General features: G+C 41.6%; 1 protein-coding gene across 2 annotated transcripts in view; it reads left to right on the forward strand.

Moving 5' to 3' along the window:
- The window catches only part of PM20D1 (peptidase M20 domain containing 1), a 17112-nt gene continuing 1089 nt past the window's right edge, over positions 1 to 16023 (forward strand). Inside the window, exons 1-13 of one of the 2 annotated variants that reach the window (XM_010579337.1) lie at positions 1 to 208; positions 1627 to 1713; positions 2317 to 2549; positions 3993 to 4079; positions 4880 to 5013; positions 5454 to 5573; positions 6347 to 6422; positions 6656 to 6717; positions 6967 to 7045; positions 8116 to 8187; positions 9064 to 9232; positions 9946 to 10045; positions 10878 to 11037. In XM_010579337.1, the coding sequence (XP_010577639.1) occupies positions 1 to 208; positions 1627 to 1713; positions 2317 to 2549; positions 3993 to 4079; positions 4880 to 5013; positions 5454 to 5573; positions 6347 to 6422; positions 6656 to 6717; positions 6967 to 7045; positions 8116 to 8187; positions 9064 to 9232; positions 9946 to 10045; positions 10878 to 11007 (1557 nt within the window). In that variant the 3' untranslated portion in view covers positions 11008 to 11037. Of the gene's footprint in view, positions 209 to 1626; positions 1714 to 2316; positions 2550 to 3992; positions 4080 to 4879; positions 5014 to 5453; positions 5574 to 6346; positions 6423 to 6655; positions 6718 to 6966; positions 7046 to 8115; positions 8188 to 9063; positions 9233 to 9945; positions 10046 to 10877; positions 11227 to 16023 lie in introns of those variants that run through there. The other variant, XM_010579328.1, reaches the window with a different exon arrangement.

Raw genomic sequence — 16023 nt, forward strand, 5'->3', positions numbered from 1 at the left:
ATGGCGGGCGGGAGCGGGCGGCGGTGGGGGGTGGCGGGGTGGGCCGCGGGCCTGGGGCTGTGCGCGGTGTTGCTGGCGCTGGTGGCCGCCGTGCTGCTCCGCGCTTACCTCCTGCGCTCCCCGGCGATCCCGCGGCTGTGGGCAAGGCGCGGCGGCACCGTCTCCTTCAGTGCCGGCGAGAGGCTGGAGCTCAAGGAGGCGCTCCGAGGTGAGGGGGCCCGGCGGGCCACCCTGGCTGGCCCCGTTCTACCGGCCCACCGAGCCTCCTCGGGGGCCTGCAGCCTGTGTGCCCCTCTCCCAGCCCCGGGTCAGGGGTTGTTGTCGGCCCCCTGTTTCCCCGGCGTCGCGGCTGGGCCGTCCCGAGCTCGCCCTGGGGCTTATGGTGGCCCTCTGGCAGGGAGAGAGGTCGGCGTCAGGGGGCCGGCCGTGGGGCACGGGTGGGAACGAGGACGCCACTGAAGAGGGACGCTTCCTCAGGTGCTTTCCCCTTGGAGGAAACCGGTTGTTTGTTCTCCTAAAGCCAGCTTTCTTCCTGTGTTGATTTTCTTCAGTGTTTCCCTCTCACACCCGCAGAAGGCTCCAGGCACCTCGTGACTGCGTTTGCTAGGCGTCTTTTTGTCCACTGGATAAATCATTGTCAGGTTGTTTTTTCTTTCTTGCTGACTGAAACCTTGCACACTGCTTCACTGCAGGCAGCCTGTCTGTAACAAGGGTGTGTTTGTGCTCTCTGACATAGTCTTCTGCAGAAGCCTTTGAGGCTATTTGGATCTCATGAGGTTGGCAGTTTGCAGGAAACCACAATCTGGCATAAAGCAATAGTCCTGGACTGTTCAAGTAGGAGTTGGGTTCTTGTAAATCTCATACGTTGCTGGCGTGTAAGATTTATTGCCTAGAAAATTGTGTTTACATACTTTTTTAATGGGAAAATGCAGGGATACAAAAGATATTTATTTTTGTGTTTCTTCTTGAATAACACGACCTTGAAAAGAATTTGTAACCTCACTTGACAGATAGTGTTAGGAAAGGCAGCTGTGATTGGGACTAAGTTATACCAGTGTTTTGCATGACAGTCGCTGGATGTTGGAGAGCAGCCTTGTCTGACCCTGTTTAAATTACAGAGCAGACTAGAAGGACCAACAAAAGACTTGTCTATTTATATGTCTTAATAGGTTGGAGCAGTATGAAAGAAGGTGTTATAAACAATCTTGCCATCACAACCTTGACTTACTATTGAAAAAGAACCTTGAACTGCCAACTAAGCTGCCTGCTTAGCTGCCAGAAGTTTATGACTATGAGGAATCAGGTCACCTGAGCAAAATGCAGCTCCTTCTGGACAGTAGCATTTCTAACAATATCATTCAACACTTTAGGCTTAAAAATGGAGTTGAAGTATCTAGAGGAATACCTTGGCTGAAACTGGGAGGAAATACCGGTGTGCTGCACGCGCACAGCTCAGCTGGAATACATCAGTCTTTTTGGATAGTGGCAGCTCTTGCTATCTGTGAAATAATCTTTAAAGCCTGGAAAATATTCAGGAACGTAAATATTTTCCCTTTTGAAATGCAGTTCAAGTATTGTTTGACTGATTGCAGTGTCGAATGATTTCTGTTTTGTATTTCATTGAAGGTGCTATTAAAATCCCAACTGTTTCCGTATCTCCAGAGGACTTTAATACAACTGCCATGGCAGAATTTGGGAATTACATTCAGAAAGGTACTGAACTTTCATTCTTAGCAATCTCTGCTGCTCAATTGTATTTTTGTAAACAAATTGAAGAGAATATATGGTTCTTGAGTGTAATGGAACAGATTTTTATTTTGTTTTTTTCCTCAGGAAAGGACTGGCAAAATGGCATACATAAGTCACCTCTGCAACAGCGTACTTTGGTGTAGCAATGGCCAAAGCTAGAACAGACAAGGTTCCAATGTCTTTTTGCAGTGGTGGTTTTTGGTCCTCAAGCTGGTTAAATGACTTTGCCATTAAAAAGAAAAAAAAAAAAAGAGGAAGACTACCCCTGCTTCAGCCTACTTTTTTGGCAGTCCTGTCATTGCTACCTGCAAAACAGCTGCAGCACTGGTGAACAACAGTTCCTGGTTTTGCTTAGGAAAGTCTTAAATACAGAGTGAGGTGGATTGGTAGAAGTATGAGAACGAAGCTGCACATCTGCTTCCTGAAGGAAATTTGTTGTGGTCAGTCTTATTTACAGTGCTCCCATTGAGGCTAAAGAGGTGACTATTCTATGGAGTGTATAATGATAAAATCGGACGTTATTGTTAATTTTTCTTTTTCACTTGTTTTTAATTTTTTTCTTAACAGTCTTCCCGGCTGTATTTTCTTCAAAGTTCATTCAACATGAAATTGTTGGGAAATACAGCCATCTCTTTACTGTTCAGGGTTCTAACCCTGAAATGATGCCCTATATGCTGCTTGCACACATGGATGTTGTGCCTGCTCCCCCAGAGGGCTGGGATTTCCCTCCTTTCTCAGCTGCAGAGCATGAAGGTTTCATCTATGGACGAGGAACGCTGGATAACAAAAACTCTGCCATAGTACGTCATCTTGGTAATATCATTTCAGAGAGATACAAAGCTTGAAAAAGGCAGATTGGAGGAATCTATTCTCTTTAAATTTACTATATTGTCTCTCTTGCCCCTCTTTAAATGCAGGATGTTAGTGATAAATGCCTAAGCCCTGCAGTTTTCTCCCAACTTTTCCTAGAGAAGAAGCGGAGTGTTCTTTTGTCACTGAAGAAAGCAGAGTTAAAGCTCTTGGAAGATACAGAAAAACATATTCACAGATGCAAATGTATTTGGTTAAATGACATATTTAAATTTGATGTCAAATGCTGTGTTTGAAATCAGGGATAGACCTTTTACTTTTTCCCAGGTGTCACATGGGCATTCAGAGCCAAACTTGGCCCTTTGAAAAGACTTGAGTTTCAAAATAAACAATGTTTATTTAATATTACAGTCAAATAACCTTGTATCTTTTATCTAGTCTGTGGCAGAACAAAGAGCTGTTGTACTAAGTACATTTGGGAGGAATAAAGTACAAAAAAGATTGATCTGTGAAGGATTTCTTATTTGGGAAAAGGTTGGTGGAAAAATTAATAAGGAAAACAGTCCTTTGTGACTTGCAAAGATTACTACCATGACAGCCCTGTATTTAAATTTAAACAGCTGTTTAGCAAACCAGTGTCACAGGTGCTGTGACTGCTTACTGTGGCATAGGCCATACTCCTATAAAGTTTATTCAGGTTGTTTAATCATCAATCTCAAAGCCTTGCAACTTAGAACTTTGTTTTGGTGCTTCCTTCTACTGTGAACTGCACAAGTAACTCCACAAACGGACAATAAAAATCAGCAATTTCAGTGAACACTGCAAAAATGGGTGCTGACAAGGTAGAAGCGATACAATTTCTCCTAATGTAAAAAATTAACTAGCTTAAGTTGAAAAAACAGGTGAGATGGAATAATATAGCGAATGGTAGATTTCATTTCTCATTCTTCAGATTAAGTTTCTCATTCTTCTGTTTCTGTCATCTTAGCATTTTTGTACAAAATATACTGCTCATTAAAATAAATGGATTTGGTAGCTCAAGTCAGAGCCAAACTGTGTGTAGGATAGGCAGTTTAAAGGAACAGTGAATTCCTTGGATAATTATAACTGTTGTGCTTCCTGTGCAGTTTGTCACTGACTTCATCAGTAGCAAGAACAAGCCTATACTGTATTTTGTGTATGTACACTGACACTGTGTAGCACACTAAGTCTTAAGCATTATTGATCAAAAAAACTGCAGCGTTTTTTCCAGAGAATACGAATATCATCAGTAGGAGCTGTAGAAATAAAAGCTTAACTGTGAACAGGACAAAGTCTCCTTAAAGGCTGTGGATGCATCACATTTCTTTCACGTTGCATTGCATTCTTTTACATTTATTCTTCTTACTAACACACAAAAGTAGTACAATACATTCTGCTTTTTTTTTCTGCAGGGTATTCTGCAAGCTCTAGAATTTTTGCTGAAAAGACATTACAGACCACGCAGATCTTTCTATGTTGGTATTGGACATGATGAAGAGGTATTTTCTTTCATTTCATCAAAATAATGAGTTGCTTGCGTTGTTCGTGTATGTAGCAAGGCTTAATTTTTAAACACTGTTTAGCTAGAAAGTCTTTCCTGTTTTTCTTGGTTATGTGGGTAGATACTGTGTCAGGCATGTGGTGATAGTTATATATTGATTGTTTGGCTTTAAATTACATTGACAAAGGGTTTGGTGCGATGAGCAAAGGGAAGAGAACACAGTAGAATGTTAGTTCAAATTCTTTTCTGCATGGAAGGTGCAGCAGGAGTTGCGTTTTGGAGTATAGTACATGAAAACCTGGCTTAAGGTTTACACAGTTGTTCCAAATGATCAGGAAGAGCTAACAAAAATGTTCCACTTTTGTTGTGGGTATGCTCACTAGTAAAAGGTACAAAGACAGATGAGGTGGTTTTGTTTATTAGTTTTCAAAATATAAAGACAAAGAATTGTTAATAGTTAAAATGAATACCTCTTTAAAATGACTAATCTGTGGAGCTTAAAGCTCTGAGATACCATTGTGTCCAAGACCTAGTAGGATTCAAAGTAATGTTCGGTGACTTGTGAATGAGATCATTCCTCAGTGTGGATATAAATTCATCTGCTACTAGGCTGTTAACAATCTCCAATGAATTTTGCTAGGAAGAATCTTTTATTGACAGGTTGCTCTAGAGCTCTTCACTAGGGGATTTCTTGCATTCTTCGCACTGTAGCACTGATCACTGTCAACAGCAAGATGTTTTCCAGAATTCTTCCCAATGGCATAGCTTAATCTGATCAGTTCCTCTGGATTCTCACAGGTGTTTGGTCGGAAGGGAGCAATGAAGATTGCAGCTCTGTTGGAAGCTAGAGGAGTGAAACTCTCCTTCTTACTAGATGAGGGAAGCGCAATACTAGATGGCATCATTGCGGGCGTGAAGAAGCCAGTAGCTGTGTAAGAGAGAATGCAATTGACCATGATGAAAGTGATCCATTTTCAGTAATTAATTTGTGGGAAGTGACCTTGCTAATGTCAGTAAAATATGTTTTCAAGGCATGTGGCAGTGTTCGTGTTGCTAAAGCTACAGCAGTGGCAAAAAGTGCAAGCAAAGGACCTTCAGCATTTGCTTGCCATCCATCACAGCTGTGCTGACAAAAGCAGAATGTTCCACTTAGCCAGTGCAAGCATGTTAATTTTATGCTGTAGAGTCTGCTCACTGGAGAAGCAGCCAAGACATCAGTACTCCAAATATCTAAAGGTTGTTAAGGATTTGTTGTTGCTGCTTCTCTGGTGTTTTTTATGATACTAAAAATAGGCAGAGTAGTTCATTTTACCTATAGTCTGTGCATGTGTTTGGAGTTGCATTAATGTTTTACTTATTTATCATTGACCAGAATTGCTGTCACAGAAAAGGGTTCATTAACACTGAACTTCACTGTGGAAAAAGAGCCAGGACATTCATCCTTTCCTCCTAAGGAGACAAGTATTGGCATTCTTGCAGCAGCGATGTCCAGGTGAGAGCTTCGCTGTCGTCTGACATCAAAGACAGTCAAGCAGACTCCTAAGTCACTGATACGTGACTTTCTTTTTTAATATTTGTATTTATAGTATTTTGCAATTCCCTTTATATATTTGAAATTGAAATTTGTAGCGCACTTTGAAGGGCAGAAATGCAATCCCCAGCAACGGGACAATTGCCAAGTGTCTGAAGTGTCTTTTCACTTCAACTGTTCCTAGTGTCAGTTGATTCTTTACAACCAAGACAATTGCTGCGTCATTATGTCTACCATAATTTTGTAGTGATAGAGATTGCTTTGACTGGGTTGCAGAATTTCTCTGGAATTTATTCTTGCACATACCTGCTACCTCTAGCTGGTAATTATCCAAGCCAGTAAACATGGTGTAAAGTCAGAATGTGACTGGGTGAATCTTCATTACCTCTCTGTGTAGGTATCAAATTGGCTAATAAATACATATTTTAGAAAAACTTAATATGTCCAGATATGAAGGAATTTGGTGTGATATTTTTCTAGATTTCCATGTATTCTTTACAAGAGTCAGGCTTTTGGATTTTTTCAGCTGTTCTTGAAAGAAAGCCTTTGCATGTGACTGGAATGCTCAGAAATCTGTCGTGGAGGTGTGCTCACAGATATACTTACCAGGAGAGGAAAGTGTGATTGCATCTCAAATACATGGATACATTTCAGAAATCAAATTCCTATCAACCTTCTGGAGCAATAATAGTCAGAGATTTTTTAAATTTCAAGTGTTGATTGCTTTGCCGTAGACTGGAGCAGAATCCCTTGCGCAATCTGTTTGGCCATGGACCAGAACTCATGACTGTGGAGCACCTTGCATCAGAGGTGAGGAAAGAACTATGATTTCATTCTCAGATTTTCATGTTAGTAAGTGAAGAGTAACCCAGCATATGAATTTAGAGCATAGTTACGTAGTTCCTGGAAAGGAGAAGACTTGAGCTGGCCTTTCTCCCAGTTAACTGTTTCTGCTGGAATTGTTTCAACCATAGCCAAGTGACTACACTGTCTTCTTAAAAAACAGGAACTTTCTGATTTGTGGTTTTGTTTCTTCCACTTAGTTCAGGTTTCCTCTCAATCTCATCATGAGCAATCTATGGCTGTTTTCACCTATTGTCAGCAGGTAAGAAAATACATCCTTGATGACCATTCCCAGCCTCTCGCCCTTAAAAGATTAAGACCACTGGCCATTTCTAGTCGTCCCAGGAAATCAGTTATACCATTTCATAGTTTAGACAATGTCACTGCTTTACCATTAATAATCACTTTGTTAATTGAATAGGCCATCATTCAGCTTATTGCCTATGTAATTGTGGTGCTTATGTTTTATCAATATTACTATTTCTGAAATTTTTTTTTTCTTTTTTGTAAGAGTTCTTGCCTGGAAACCTTCCACCAATGCCTTGATTCGAACTACTACAGCAGTCACGATGTTTAATGCAGGGATCAAGGTAGCTTCATTTTGATTTTTCTCCATGTAGTATGATGAGACAATTAGGATGTTTGCTTTCCAGCTATTTATATCCAGTTATGAGATGAGTACAGGCCCTGGTGTTAGACCCTGTGTGGTGTCACCACCAGTCTCATTTTTACTTTAGATTTTGGGTTTAGCTACAGTTGAAAACTTTCAGAAGTATCTGATCTCTGTCACAAAAAGATCTCTCTAAACCAGTGTTAAGATTGTTTATATTTTAGGATGGACAAGAAAGAGAGTTTTCTGTGTAATCATACAAAGTATCAATGACAGTATTTGAAACTGTCACAGTTGTAAACACTTCCCTAGCCCAGATGGGGTCTTGCGTTTGTGAGCGCAAGTCTGGCATTTACCTTCATTCAAGTAACATTAGTGTGCACCTTGGACTGAGAGATAACAGGTTCTGGCTGATACAGCCGGATCTTGCCTTGATAAGGAGGTGTAGCTATCCAAAAATATTGTAGCCCTGGAAAATAAACAAGCTGTTTGGTGTGTCCCTGAAAAAAAATCTGTTACTGAAAAGCATCACTGGACAAGAAAACAAGATGCAGTGGCTGAACAGTGACACTGAGTGGCCAGGAGAGAAGTGACACCCTGGTTTCTTGTTTAACGAAATTATAAATACTCATTCTGTAGAAAAGAAGAGTTACGTGTGTTCAGTAACATCGTTTGTTAAGTGACTTACATACTTGGGGAAAAGTAATATGACAATGAGGTAAAAATATTGCTTAAAAAAACCAACAAACTTTCAGAGTTTGTCGATATAAAGTTTCTGAAGGGAGAGGGCTTATCTCAAGAAGAAAACTTCTATATAACAGCTAACTTCATTTTTGTTGAATTGATGAATATTTCTTTGTGTAGTTATCTGCATTATAGATGAGATTTATGGTATTTTAACACAGAATACAGAAAGAGATATCACACTTAGTGGAAATGGTGAAGCATTAGTCTGAGGCCTGGAGTTGTTTGAGCAGTTTATGAGTTTTCAGTTGGCATTTTAATCTGTTTTTAACTTCCTTTTAAATTTTCGTCCTTCATTTTTTCTAGATCAATGTCATCCCATCTTCTGCAAAAGCAACCGTGAACTTCCGGATCCACTCTGCAGAGAAGGCCACTGAGGTACTTACTGTACCCCCAGATGTGAGGCTGTTCTCCATCCCTTTCTGAGCAGAGTGGCACTGGGCCGTTTGTGGCAGCAGATCTGTTCTGTAAGAATACTCTTTTCGTCTCTCCCTGTATTCATACAAGCAGTAGAAGGGGAAGATTTGGGAATTGCTCCTTTATGGAGACTGTCAGAAACACAGCTTATCTAAGGTCTTTTCTTCTCCTTTGAGATGGCTTGCAAAGTGCATTGTTTACTATGGCTTCTTGAATGTGGAGCAGAGCAAGAGGCAGACCAAACTTGCAAGCGTGCCTTGCAGTTGGATCGAGCAGATTTCAGAAGTCTTTTTGTGCCAGAGAGCACATGGATCATATGTGATTATGGAATGGAAGCATTAACGTTTGTGACCTGTGAGAATATGGGAATCTTGCACGCTTCAGTAGGTATGACATACATGCCTGTCCAGCCAAGGACAGCTGTGAAACATTGTCAGTAAATAATATGTTCCCTTCCCAAGGCTTTGCTGAAAGTTTACCTCTCTGGAAGCTTTTTCTGGATTATTTACTTGGATGACCTAACTGCCAAGTAGGAGCAGGTTAACCACCTGCCTTTCAGGACTGAAGCAGTTCAGGAATACCTTGAGACAGTGATGTGCATCTGATTGCACTGGGGTTAAAAAAAATTAGCTTAAGTATCAGCCATCCACTGAGTAAGAGGAAAAGAGACTGCCACGCTGTTTCAGTCCTAACTATCCATCTGTGTTTGCAGCCACAGTTGGCAGATCATGGACAAATGTTTTCTGGAAAGTGGAACATTTGCTGATATCTAGAAGGGATGTGCTCTCTTTTTTTTTTTTTTTTTTTGCTTATTTAATCTCTGTGTTTTACCCATAGGTACTAGAGATAGTTAGAAACACAGTTGCTGATGACAGAGTGAAGATTGATGTAGTAGAGGCCTTTGACCCACTCCCCATCAGTCCTTGGGATGACCAGACATTTGGAGTCCATATTTTTCAAAGAACCATTCTGGATACTTTCCCAGATGTTGACAGTGTAGTCCCAGGTAACAGCAAGCACATGATGATTATTGTTTCCTCTCCAGCTTCCGCCCTGCTTTTCTCTCCCCCATCCCCCAATATTGACTTGTTTCCATTTTCTGTGTACTTCTCCACCCCAGCTGTTAACTGCTGGAAACAGCTGTTTTTTCCTCTTTTTATTCCATTCCCTATTTATGTTTTAAAAGTTTTAATGTTGTTTTTTAGTAGTGGAAGTAAAAAAGCAAACAGGAAACTGACAGAAACAATGAGCCTTGAATTTGACTCTTTGCACATACAAAGGAATCTCTTCAGGGAAGAAAGGAATTGTGAGGGAGAGTAGGAGGTCTTCTTGCTTTAGCTCTTCTTTTATTGTTTTCATAGCTGGCAAAGCCATTGCTGCTTTTCTGTATTGTTCCTTATGATCCCAGCCCCTTCCCTTTCTCGCAGCTCCTTCTTAGTTCTGTACTGTTTGTTGGACTGCAGTTTTAAGGTTAAACTTTTGTGGAGGCTGAGTATCATGGCTGTTCTTAGAATGATTGAATTGTATGTTCAGCTCCTCCTGTTCATAGAGAGAATGTTCTTCCAGGATGTACCAATAAACTGTTTCCAGTGATTTTGCTTTTGTTGTAGCTAGAGGTTATATAGAACTGTTATCAGATGCCTTTCCTTTCTCCTGGGAAAAGTGTGGGTCATTAAATTGCTGCTTTCATGCAAAGTAAACCTGAGGTTTGTTTTCCAGGCACATGTATTGGAAACACAGACAGCAGGCATTTCACTAACGTCACAAATGCCATTTATCGATTTAACCCACTGCTCTTGAAATCAGATGATCTTCCCAGGTACTGTATTCTGGCTGCATGTGGGCAGCTTTTTGGGGTGGGGACAAAGAGAAAATCGATATGCGTTAGGCAGAAGAAGGAAACCCAACCTTGTATACCTTGGCGTGGTGGTGGTGTCGCCTCACATTCTGTTAGGCCACCCATTTCCTGCAGATTTGGGTGCTGCACAAATAGGGGATGGTAATTACACTGGGAGAGTGTTAGCCCTTACCCTTCTTTACTTCAAATGCTTGCAAGACCTCATTTAGGTGTCCCATTCGGTAGTACACCAATGCTGTGAAGCTAACTGGATCCTTTATATAGTGCAGCAGTGTGAAAGGTGTTGTTCTGGTGGTTGGCCTTGTTTAAGAGATTTATCTGTATGTTTGGACACATGCCCCTCTGAATTTATTTGCTCCTTAAAGCTGGCAGTTAGGTTTCCTGGAGCAAAGTGATAACAAAGAACATCATCATGCAAGGGACTGTTTGTTTATTTAGCATGTACTTGATTTGTCATTTTATTGAGGTGCAGATGATACAGGAGTAGAGTGTTCTTGTAACTGTATAGCACAGTGACATAAATGGCCAAGAAATGGGCAGAGAGCTGGAATACTGTTTTTTTCTTTTCCACATACACCATGGACTTAGTTGTTGTGCTCTAAGCCTTAGAATCATTAAATTTGGTTGGCCTAAGGAACAGACATTGCAGTTACAGTACAGTATTTGTTGTATATTGCTATATTTTTATGTTGTGCATTGCTTTATGAAGTGAACAGGGAAGTAAGGTGCTGGATATATGCAGGTGGGTCACAAATACACACTGGAATGAAAAACATTCTTCTTTTTCTTCCAGGATCCATGGGTTGAATGAGAGAATCTCAGTTGAGAATTATGAGAAACAGGTCGAGTTCCTCTTTCAGCTGATAAAGAACTGTGATACTGACAAGCTTCCGGAGCCTCACGCAAACTCCCACGAGCTGTGAGAAACACACCAGAGACAAGCAGCTACTAAGGTGGACTCTGGGATAGCAGGGGTCTGAACTCAGTTGTGTGTTGCATATTGAGCTGCGTCTGGAATTTGGGTTTTGTATATTGTCGTTTATGTACAGATGGAAAAACTGCTGGTTGCTGCTTTAGGCAAATTTACAGTTTGCTGGAAAGTGATAAGAAACTGGGCAAAATACAACAAATGACCCTGATTTCTGTTCTTCTCTGGTCTGACATGCAGCCATTAATCTGATGGTATTAATTCTTTCAGCGCTTTCTTTAAGCCTTTGAAATTGGTAGGCACTTAAAAATCTAAGCTATAATCAGCAGTCACTCACCTATCAGTAAAAGAGGTGAATCTTCCTATGTGTGCTTTTGACAAACTCATTTTATACAGTTAATTGATTTTTCACAAATGATGTCTCTGTCAAAAGCTCACGTGAAAGGCTTGTGACAGAGCATAGGTTTCATGTAATTGGTAGAGTTACACTAAGAGTTTGTTGCACTGCTGCTTGGTATGGGCTTCTTCCCCAGGCGATTCTCTCAACTGGCATCAACGGTGCTCTCAACCAGTGTCAGTGTTAACTTGATACTGCTAAGTTCTCCCATACATGCACTGATTTCTGTCTCTTTTTTAAAATACTGAGCTCCAGAAGTTCTAGCTATATTGCTTTAACTGATGTTGCCCTGATATCAAAGGTGCTGAAAACTTTTCCTCCTGTCTTCTCAGTGACTTTTTTCTTTTTCCCCTCTCTCAATCTTACTTATGGCCCAGGGTATGTTGTGCAGCTGAGTGTCAGAATAAGGAATTGCAGCTTTAAATAAGAAACTAAATCAGTGTTGTCTGCTCATATATATTCTCTTTTCACTGAATCAGTTTCTGTAGTGGATGTTTCTCTTTTGCTTCTCTGAGAACTTGATTATGAAAGATAGCAAAGCCATTCAGTTTCTTCCAGTTCAGTGGGAGCAGAAAGTCTTTGTTCCTTCACTGCCTATGCAAGCAGTTTTCACTTTACTGCAGCACTTCTGTTGACTCAGCTCTTTGGGAATCCTAGTGTAGACAGGCCATGGATGTTGATTCTATTTCATCTTGCACTTCTTGCACTAGCATGCCTATCTTTGTTAGCACTAAAGGGTTAAGCATTCTTTTGGCCTTGATAGTCTCTTTACTTGGGTTTACTGTTATTAATTAAAGAAAGAAAGAATCAAGAACCAGATGTTAGCCAAAGTAAAAACTGGGTGAAAGCTGCTTTGTTATACTGACATGCAGACTGTGCTGCAGGTACTAGTCCAACTCCTCCTTTTGCACTGTTGCAGAGATATGTGTCTCTTTCAGAGTTTGAATTATACACTAGAATGGGTGGTTGTTCTGCTCTAAATTCATATTGTAAAATGTACTGGAATGTACAGGAAATACCCTGAAACGTATCTGGAAAAACAGCGATGGAACTGTGATTCCTATTCTTTCCGTTCACCATTCTCTTTATTTATTTGCAGTCTGATCTTATCAGTATGGCCAATGGGCTAAAACTGTATCAATCTACTAAATAATTGAAACCAGATCAGCATTTTAATCTAATAAAACAAGGCATGCAGATTCTTTTCTGGTTATTATTTAGTCTTTTTATGTAACTGTATAATTGCAGTGAAGTCACTTCCACACCTGATTCTACACTAGAGCAAGTCATAAAGTTTCCATCAAAACAAATCCACATATTTTCCTGCCTGCTTTAATCTTTGCACCCTCCCTGGTGCTCCCGTTTCTATACAAAATTAGCTAACTCTGTTTGTGCATTGCTGGGTAGTAAATAGCTTGCATCTTTTACGGTTTATTGCTTTTTGTCTGTGTGCCCTAACGTCATTAATTTGTTTAGCCGCATGTCTATGGCTCTTTTGTGAAGGTGTCATTCCTCTTGCAAACTCCTGTTGCAGACACAGCAAAAGTGATGTGTCAGGATATAGCACAGAATAAAATACATTCCCGGGAGTGGGAGGTGGAGGAAAGTTTTGTTTGTTTTTTCTCTGGCAAATCTCTATAAAGACGACTGAGTCTAAAGCCTTCACTTTGACTATGGCAGTATGGGGTCAATATTGTTTGACATCTTCATTAATGACCTGGGTAATAGGACAGTGCATCCTCAGCAAATTTGCAGATGATGCAAAACTGGGAGGAATGGTTGACTCACCCAGTGGTTGTGCTGCCATTCAGAGAGACCATGACGGGCTGGAGAAATGGGAAAACAGGACCCTCGTGAAGTTCACCAAAGGGAAGTGCAAAGTCCTGCACCTGGGGAGGGATAACCCCATGCTGGGGACTGGCTGGCTGAAAGGCAGCTTTGCAGAGAAGGTCAGAGAGGTCCTTCGTGTCGTCGTTGAACACGAGCCAGTAACGTGCCTTGGAGGCAAAGAAGCCCAACAGCATCCTGGGTGTAAAAATTAGATGATGTCCTGAGATCCCTTCCAGTCTCAACTGTTCTGTGATTCTGTTGTAGGACACAGGTTGCCAAAATCCTAACTTGGGTCATGCTGTTGTGCCATGAAGGCAGTGTTGTGGAAGGCGGGATTTGTTGCCTCTTGTAATAACAAATGGGTCCTAAAGACATAAAGCATCCCTTATATTTTGTAATCTCCTGTCCCCAACCAAAAATCACTCATCTCTGTGTTTTGGTGAGGATTGTTTCTTTAATGAACATTCATCTGAAGATTCATTTTGCTGCTGAAGGAAATGTGAAAGGCAAACAGTGCTGGGAAGACAGGGTTGGTTTTGGCCCGTACTGTGCAAATGTGTGCTGTGAGGTTTCGCTAATGCAGCTTGTTGCAGAGCCTCATTAAGTGCTGCTCATCAGCCAGTGCTGAAATCATGCAGTTCCTCTGCATTGAGTAAATGTTCAGAGCTTTACTGCAACCTGAAGCCACTAAACTGAAGTGCTTTAAACAGACTGTATCTTGCAGGATGCAATGGTGAAAAAGCACATTTCTCATCTCTGCCCATTTTTCCAGTCACTTCTGATAATTGTCTGTGCTTTTTTCTGTGCAGCAGCTTTGCCCTTCGTATTCTTAAGTCTCCTTATTTTATCATATTAGCTGCCATGTCACGCTTATCTGGCACAATTCTGAAGGGTTGCACAACGGTTTGGTATCTGCACACGTCTCCTGACAGAAGAGTTTTCTTTCCGCCATGTTTTACTGCTCCCATGAGATGTTTTCAGAGAATGTCTCTCATCTTGAGTGGTATTTGAAATCTTAGTGTCATCATGTAAATAACAGCGTAAGGATGGTGCGCTGGGCTTTCCTGTTAAGATCGTATACAACTTCGCATTGTATGAGTAGTTACTTGATAATGCCAAGTATGTCATGAAAACACAAGATTAATAGCTCTGTTAGCTTTTTCTTTTTAATGAGTCACTGTGCTCTCAGCATGCACAGCAATTACTTCTGATTCATCAAAGAAGGAAAAGCCTGATTTTCTGCTCTGAAGGCACATAACTTGGTGTCATACCTAATGGGGTTTTGAATGGTGTTTGTATTAGTCCAATTCCAGTGTGTTAACATGTTCCTGTGTTATATCCATAGCAAATTCCTTTCTTCCCCTGCTTTGTAGCCAAGTCTACAAAGCTGCCATTCTTCTGACAACAGTTACTCAAAGTAACATGTCTGTAGTTGTCCAGCTGTAGCAGCCTGCTTGCTAGCAGACCACCTGATTTAGGGTCATGGCGGGCCTGCCACACGATGGAGAAAAGGTCACATTCCACACCTGCATTTCCTAAAGAAAGCTCTGTTGCTGGCCTCTATTTAAAAGCTCTTGGTTTATTTTCAGACCTGAGTGACCATGGAGAGTTCAGGCACGGAGCTGGAGGAGAATGCAGGAACAAGGTGTTTACAAAGTTGTTTCCTCCAGCCTTGTGTTTGACACTTGCATTCTTGGCTCCTCTTCTGCCATTTTGTTTAATATTTCATGGAGCTGGTGAAATCCATTTTCTCAAGCAGGTGCTGTGAAAACTTCCCTGCTCAGCTCAGCCCATGCCACCAAGCCCTAGTCTTACTAGTGCTGTAGAGCAAGACATCCACTGAGGAATGTGGAGACCGCCCAGTCAGCCTGCAGTGTCCTTTGCTATTACAGAAGCAATCCTCACCTGTAGCTCAGCCTGTGCCCCTGACCTTCAGTGGTCTTCAGTTCCACCTGCTGCTGCCTTGTTGAACCCTGCATGGATTCTTGCCAGTGCATTCAGTCCTCATCCGCAGCTCCTATGCAGAGCTTGCTAGCACCCTGAAAATTTTGCAGACGTGTTTGTCATTTTAGTCCCCAAATTCTGGCTCTCGCAATAACCCTTTAAAGAAACTGCACTGCCATGACCTGTGAGGTCTCTAGTACAGCATTTGTAGTTGCATGGTAACATCTCTCAGTGCCCGTAGCAAGGCCTAGAGGTGTGCAGAAGTGCTGCTTGGAGAATTATTTTCCTTAATTGAACACCACAGTGTGAGGCTGTGTCTCATCTGAGTTGCCATGCAGGGGGCTTGGCTCTGCTTTCCGGTTCCACAGCTTCCCAGGGTAGCAGGGGCGGCAGAGATAAAGAGCTCAGCATGGTGAGGAAGGGAGTGACCTGCTTCACTCAGGAGAGATCACTCTGCCTGATTTAAGAGCTGTGATGGTGGGCCCCAGAGGAAGCTGCAGTCAGTTCTCGGCAGGAAGGAAAATGACCACATGGAAGGGTGGTTAATGCAGGGGGTAGGGGACAAAGGGTAAATGCTCTTTGTCACTGATGGATTTACCCAAGAGTTGGTCACGGCCTGGGCAGTGGAGTATGAGAAGCAACATGCAAGTCATGTAGCATATCCCAGGGGGCTTTTCACAGATCTTTTAATTTATATTTTTAATCCAACACAATTGTGTGGTTTATTGTAGCCCTGTAAATACTCAGATCGCTTGAACACTGTGCCTGATCTTGTACTAGAAAGGCAACCACATGGAGGGGCCTGGCTGCAGTTCAGCTGTTTAACAGAGTAACCAAAAA

This window comes from Haliaeetus leucocephalus, unplaced genomic scaffold (assembly GCF_000737465.1).
Source record: "Haliaeetus leucocephalus isolate CR32 unplaced genomic scaffold, Haliaeetus_leucocephalus-4.0 Scaffold68, whole genome shotgun sequence".
NCBI classification, from domain to species: Eukaryota; Metazoa; Chordata; class Aves; order Accipitriformes; family Accipitridae; genus Haliaeetus; species Haliaeetus leucocephalus.